This window comes from Pelophylax lessonae, assembly GCF_965119305.1.
Source record: "Pelophylax lessonae genome assembly, chromosome: 11".
NCBI classification, from domain to species: domain Eukaryota; kingdom Metazoa; phylum Chordata; class Amphibia; order Anura; family Ranidae; genus Pelophylax; species Pelophylax lessonae.
Window position 1 is genome coordinate 59,197,712 of NC_138778.1, and position 7,813 is coordinate 59,205,524.

Sequence of the window (7,813 nt, forward strand, 5' to 3'; positions counted from 1 at the left end):
GAAATCGACATTCCCAGAAGTTTCCCAGTGGATTCTGGGTGACCATTTTTCACAATTGCAGCAGGCAGAGAGAAAGATAAGTGATCCATCTCTTCTTTATTCTCTTCCTCCCTCTTGCTTGCTTCATAATTTAGTTGTATGATAGGATCACAATAAATGTCTCAGTAAAAATGTATTTAATTATACAGTAAATACTTAAAGCGGAGTTCCGGCCACAAAATCATGCCTGTAGATTTTATGGCATCCGCTTCCTTATCCTTTCCTGAGCCCGAATTGGATATTCCCGGCATTTTTTTTTTTTTTTACTTACCTTTTTAGAGAGGATAATATACTCACCTTACCATCCACTTCCTCCTTCCCCGGCCGCGACCCGCGCCGTCACTTCCGCTTTGCAATGATTCCTGGATGCTGAACGTCATCGCTCCCAGGAATCAATGCGCCTGCACCGGCCCCGACGTCAGTTCCGGTGCAGGCGCGTCATACCTTGCTAAACAGCTTCTGGGCATGCCCAGAAGCTGTGCAGGGATGACGCTGCAGACCCGAAAGTGACGGCAGGGCCGGCGCAGTGCATCATGGGACCGAAGAGGACGGAAGAGGATGCAGAAGAGGATTGCGCTGGCTTCAAGCTGCCCACACCTGAGATGGCAGCGCGCAAGTGCGAACCGGGACAGATCAGAGGCTATCCATTGTGGAATGTACTAGCCCTGACTGTCCCGGGGGTATGTTCATTGGGCCGGAACTCCGCTTTAAACAATTAGGTCAAATATTTGCCAACATAAACAAAAAAAATAAATAAAATAAAATTGACCCAAAACGTGTTAAACACAGAACACAGAACATTGTACATCCCTATTTTATGGGAACTCAGAGACAGCCTGCTCAGTATGTAGCTCATATGATAGCACTTAAATCTTGAACGGTAGGATAGGAAAATTGTACGGTCTCCAAAAACCTCAGGATTTGTTGCATACTTTATTACTCATATTGTGATTTTAGCATCTGCCATGCTACAAAAGCTGGCATCGTGGAACTAGAACAATCTTGAAAGCAAATTGTCTTAGAAGTTGATTTGATCATTTAGATTCTATTAACTTTTAACAATGATCACTTACCATTAGTCATTATACATTGTGGAAGTTCCATCTGCTTAAAACGAGATAAATTACATCAAAGAACATTTATGTACATTTGTTTTTAAAGTGGAAACTTTTCTGCATCTTGTTTATTTTCTGGACCTATTCTGTTTGAATTTTACTATAGTAAAGCCAAGGTGAAGGGTACAAGGGTGCTATTAGTTCCTCAATCATGCCCCCAAAATTGAGATTGATTGGGCACACATTAAACAAATGACTCCCAAAGCTGTAAGCTACACAGTAGACTGTAAGGCCTTTTTCAAACTGGAGGCAGTTTCTGTCCTTCAGCAGAGCAATGCCTTGTAGACATTAAAGTGGAGTTCCACCCATTTTTAATAAATTGGATTACATAGATGTATGTAATCCCCTTTAAAACGACTTTTACCAATGGAAAGTTTATTTATTTTTTTTTTTGCTAGTAAATACCTTATTTTCTGCTTTATTTATCCTCTTCTCACTTCCAGGTCCGGTCGGCGATTACGTCATTCGGCGATTCGCAGTGTGTGCTGGGATGTATCTCAGGGCATGAAATCTCACATTATTACACAGGAGATGAGCTGCACTGCGTGCTCTTCCCCGCCTCCTCTCAGTGAGCTGTACTGTATGTATTGTATTGAGGCCGTGCTCCGCCCCGCCTCCTCTCAGTGAGCTCAGTGAAGATATAATGCTTTAAGTCCCCGCTCACTGAGAGGAGGCGGGGTGGAGGCGGGACAGAGCATGCAGTGCAGCACATCTCCTGTATAATAATGCAAGATTTCATGCCCTGAGATACATCCCAGCACACACTGCGAATCGCCGAATGACGTAATCGCCGACCGGACCCGGAAGTGAGAAGAGGATAAATAAAGCAGAAAATAAGGTATTTACTAGCAACAAAAAAATTGTTTCCATTGGTAAAAGTCGTTTTAAAGGGGATTACATACATCTAAAGTCACTAAAATGGGTGGAACTCCACTTTAAAGCGGAGTTCCAGCCATTTACTCACCTGTCCAACGGTCCAGCGATGCGGCCGCCGGAAGCCTCGATCCTCTCCCTCGGCGCCGGCATCACTGCTGTGGGCACCCGGCTGTTACAGTTTGCGGCTTCACAGCCGGGTACCCACTGCGCATGCGCGAGTCGCGCTGCGCGCCGTGATTGGCCGGCAATCTTCTGGGACCTCTGACGTGTCCCAGAAGATTGCAGGGAGGGAGGGGGAGAGGAGAACTTCCGCTCAGGGCGCCGCGGCGCTCCGAGCGGAAGTGGGAGCGGGTACCTGTCAAAACTAGGTACCCGCTCCCCCCCCCAAAAAATGACATGCCAAATGTGGCATGTCGGGGGGTCAGGACTCCCTAAAGCGGAAGTTCCACTTTTGGGTGGAACTCCGCTTTAAGGAGGAGACTCTGGCACCTCCTTAATGTGTTTTCTGTTTTTTTTTTTTTTTCAGCCAAACAGGGATTTTGTATAGAATCATTGTGCCACAACCGTGGGCCAAGTGTTTGGTTTGCAGTTGCGGCACAGCCCTATTGACTTCAGTGGGTGAGAATTATAGGAAGTGCCACCTTTCAAATTTGCAAGGCCAAAACTGCTATGGTTTGCATGACCAATTTCACAAAGATTTAGCATTATGCCATCAGTGCAATAAATGCTACTGCATACTGCTGTGCAGCTCATACCATTGGCTTTTTGCTACTTGTTCCATCAGTCTGTACTACCACTGCCCTTAGGGCTCATTCAGACTGTTGTGGTGCATTATTAAAAATGTGTTATTTCGCACGGTTGCGCGCTTTATTATGTATTGCCTTAAAACCGCCAGCTAGTTTAAAAAAAAAAAACAGATGAAAGGTCCCTGCAATAGAAAAGCCGTTATACTCACTTTCTGGTAGCCCATGTCTCCTATCTTCCATCCAGTCTAGAGATGCAGCCTCCCTTTGGCTATATTCCAATGGCCTCATTGTAGCAGCAGGGGTTACCAATCAGTAGATTCTGAACCCAGCAAACTATCCACCGCTATTTGGCCATCTGACTGTAACATAAAGCAGCCCATAAATGATTTGATTTTCTTTCCTTTCACTGAAAATCAATTGATTTCCCCATCAACACAGTGAGTGTTGATGGGGGATGCCTCCCACAGTGCTTCTTCATGTGGGGGGTGTGGGGAGCTTTCCTGGCTGACAGATCACAATGATTAGTGGCTATAGCTGCCGGCAGTAATCAAATGTGAAAAATTTGACAGGCTGGTTGTACCCAAGTTGATCCATCAATGGATTTGGGTACAATCTGCCTGTCCATACAGGCCATATTTCGATCGATGTATGGCCGGCTTAAGACTCTTCACCATTCAGCATTTCCAGGAGTGTTAAATTCCTGTGTCCTAAACAGTGTGGTATGATTCCTTCTTTGGATCCCTGTTCTATTGCTGTGTAGTGACGGGAGTGGTGGGGTAGAAGATGAACAACAGATGAATAGGCTGTCAATGCACTGCAACACACCTTATAATGAACCCACACCATTTTTCCAAACGCAGCACTCGACAACACACAGCACTCCACAACATACAGTGCACTGGCTAGGTGCGTTGAGATGCCATATAAAATGAATGGCACTTAGTTCTGTGTTTTAAGATGCTTTTCGGTTATACCTGTTTTACCACAATGCACAGATGTGAATAGAGCCTTGGTGAAAAATCGCAGGCCATTTTGTTAGCATGGCTGAGACAGTAAAAATCATCCATTAATTCTAAGGCAAGCCATAGACGGTTCAGAACTCAGCAGGAACCAGGCAAGATTCGAACCGTGTATGGAAAGGCTGAATGAACCAAGTTGATCAACTGCAGCAAAGATGAATCAGGTCCGCTCCCCTCCCAGACCGGATTGTGCTGTACACCAATATATGTAATAAGTCAAAATCAAACAATCAAAGATAATGATGGTAATGGTGATCCCATGTATGGTGAATAGATAGAACTATGGAAAAAAGGAGTTCAATGCTTGGTAAAACAAAGATAAGGGAAAACAAGCTGATAACCATTAAATGATGATGTCCTTATGAAAGATGACGGTTAGACTCATAAATGCCAGTACTTCAAGGTGCCAAGTGAAGGGACAAACTAAGGAGCATAGATCTCTCGTTGACTCACCTTATGAAATTTCCCACAGTGAATAGGTAGAAATACATTTGTGTGGTCCAGATGAGTATAAGTGTTCACCAAAACAAAGTCAATGGCTGTCTAGAGCATTTGGTATATAATCTCAGGATAGATTCTGTAAACATAACTTCCCGGCATATCCAAGTAAGCCATTCCATTCACTGTTTTGGAAAAGTGTCCTCCAAGTAATCAACCAGGACCCACAGGTCACAAAGCCAATGACTGTGCTTGTAAAAACATGCAAATAATTGTATACTCATCCATCCAATAGTTTATTGGAAGAATAGAGCCATAGTTCTCATGCAGAGGAATGCACTTCCCAAATGCACATAATCCTGCACCAACAGATCCCCAGTGGGGCTGGGAGAAGAGGTGGACGATCAGTATGCCTGGCTGGTTTCACCAGGCACATGCTGGCTACATCAGAGGCCATAAACTGTGCCATTTTTTTAATCAGATCGTTTCAATCAAAATGAGCGAATTAGCAAACAATCAAACAAACTCCCTAACAATCAATTCACACCCATTTTCGATCAGATTTGATTGGCCAGAATGGATTGTTATTGATTGATTGCATAAATCGACAGCGCTGAGATACTTTGCTCATGAATATGATTATATTTTCATCAATCACATTATGAGATCATGTGGTGGAAACAGAAATGCGATCGATAAGATGCAATTGTAATTTACGATTGTATCTTAAATATCAATCAAAATCAATTTCCCTGTGCGTGGCATATCGATGTGAGGGGTTGTTGACTATCGATTAATTACTTCTATAGGAAGAGATCAATCATAAAAAAAAAAAATCAATAATTTAATAAAGTGTGTATGACCACCATAAGTCTCAAGACTGGACGGACAGAAATACCAGTCCTTTGGCTGGTAAAATGGCTACCTTATATGCATTTCCTATTAGTGTTTGTTGAGTGGTGAGAATGTTTTGTTATTTTTATATATAGAGTGGCATTTTGATTTTTTGCAATACATAGTAACATATATTTTTTCTTTTGCTACAGGTCCTCGTTCAAAAAAAAACAGTGTTTGGATTTATGTTTTGGTGGTCCTGATAGTACTCATCATCGGTCTAGCACTAGCCTTCTTTTGTAAGTCCAGAATATTGATATCTTACTCATTGTGTCAGTGTGTTTTCCGGCTAATGGAATCGCATGGTGGCTTTTTATATCTCTCGGAGATTCTCTTTGACAGGCAAAATTGGTTATAGTCACTAACAAGTCTCACCAACTTCTGGACCAAAAGTGTTGGAGTTCTGATAGGTTGACCTTGGTGGATGTTTGTCTTTTGTTCTAACCTACATAATATGTGTAATGCTCCCAGCAAAGCATGAACAAACAAAAACCGGGGAGTCCAAATATAATAGAAAGCCACCTACATTATGGCCTGGAGCTTCAAATTACGGCAAGAGATTTCTGCTAAAAGTCCTGCGAAAACCAAATATTGCCCACCCAAATCTTACATTTCTGCTGGGTAGTGTGGACTTTTAAGGAAAACTTTAATCTAGCCTGTGCTTGACCTATGCAGAAAAAAAATAACAGGTTTACTTTAAAGTGGAAGTTAGGTCAAACACTAAATATACTTACATCTACTCCCACCTCCATTCTAATGCCTCGTACACACGCATCGATTATTGGCCGGGAATTTTCGGCCAACGTCCGATCGGCCGATTTTCGGCTTGTTAGTATGATGCATTCAACAACCGACTCCGACTTTTCGGCCAAAAAAAATCTGGTGTGCAGGCTATAAAATTTTTGTTGGCCAGTCAACACAACGGCCGATTTTCCGTCAGTCAGTACAGATTTCGGCAGACAAAAATCTTATGAGCAAGACTGGGCATGCTCAGAGAAGAAAAAACACATAGAAAGTAAACCAGAACATGACATCACTTCTGAAGTAGATTTTTGTTGGCCGAGAAAATTTGTGTGCAGTCTAGGCACATTCCAACCAACAAAACACAACTTGGACAAAAGTAGGGCGATCGGTCGGCCGATAATCGTTGCGTGTGTACGAGGCTTTAGTCTACTCTATCTTGTAAAGGAAAGATCAGCATACTTACCTATGCTGAGGGTGCTCTGGTCTGGTCACATTATCGGGACCCAGCGCCAGCTTCAGGGAAGAGGAGAGCTCGCCAACAACAGCTACAGAGCCTGGGCAATGACATCACTTATAGACTTACTATGGGGCATCCATTGTTGGATGTCTCTCCTCAACACTGAAGCCAGCACTGGGACCCAATCGAGCACCCTCAGAACAGGTAAGTATGGACATCTTTCCTTTCACAGGGTAGATATTATAGGCTTAAAATGGGGGTGGTAGTAGACTTAAGAAATTAGCGTTTGGCTGAACTTTAAAGCATTTGTAAGGCCTTACATATACCCAGTGAAGTGACTGGCCTCAGGTGATACACAGAGATGGAACAAATGCTCCTACATAAGTTGTACCTGTTTATCTGCAGTCTTCCCTTCTCGTTCAAAATTCAGAATTTTTAAAGCTTGTCTGAACTGTCAGAAAAAAGGGGGGGGGGGGAATAGCTGAAATTATACCCTGCAGACCTCAGTGAGGAGAACTCTGAGAGCTGATTGGAGGGAAGAGACACACACTACTGTAACACAGTACACAGGAACAGAGCTGAGGCTGTTAGTCAGCTAGAGCTCCCTCTCCCTATCACCTTTTTTTTTCTCTTGGTGTCAAGAAAACTTTCGAAGGGATTCGTGCTGATAGCAAAGGAATGAAGGAGCAGACAGAAATGACACTTAGTGCTCTGGATTGAGCATTTATATTGTTTTGAGTAGTTGGTATGCCTGCCTAAGGGGGTTCATCTGACAGTTACCCTGTATAATCCTCAAGCTTGATGACCTTTATGTTAGAGGGGTGATATCCTGGTAAGAAGCTGTGTTTAGTGTTGGAGCACAGGAATGTTCACATGTGATTTCACATCAACACTTTTTCACCCTTGGATTGACTTTGTTATACTAATATATTTGTTTGCAGTTGTGGGATAATATTTTAAATGAATGCATTTTTATTCACTGATTTGCTCACTGGTATATATTGAGCTATCATATATTTAGTTATATTTTGGTTGTTTATTGCACTTTTGGTTCATACTGTATATTTTTAAAGGAAAAAACAACTGGTTTTATGTATATAAAAAAAATGTAAATACTTATCAATGGGTTACCTTAGCCTGGGAGGATGCACACAACCACCTTGATGAAACTTCAAATCAGAAGTCCCACTTCAAATCAGAGGTCCCCCTATTACATCAGAGTCCCCTTTTACGTCAGAAGACTCCCATCAAGTCAAAGTGTCCCTTTCAAATGAGAGTCCCCACTTCCTATCATAGGCTCCCTTCACATCAGAGCTCCCCTACAAATATATGAGAGCCCCCTATCACATCAGGGTACCCCCATGACAGAGTCCACCCATCACATCAGAGTCCCCCCCCAATTACCAAAGGGTCCCCCCATTACCACAGGGTCCCTCCATCACATAAGAGTCCTCCCATCAGCGTCCAGTCATCACATCGGAGTCC

The 7,813-nt window shown here is 43.0% G+C and overlaps 1 protein-coding gene across 1 annotated transcript in view; it reads left to right on the forward strand.

Moving 5' to 3' along the window:
* The window catches only part of CD40 (CD40 molecule), a 164,449-nt gene that overhangs the window by 148,272 nt on the left and 8,364 nt on the right, over window positions 1-7,813 (forward strand). The window contains exon 8 of the mRNA XM_082272774.1: window positions 5,280-5,366. Coding sequence (XP_082128900.1) covers window positions 5,280-5,366 — 87 coding nt within the window. The remainder of the gene's footprint in view (window positions 1-5,279; window positions 5,367-7,813) is intronic.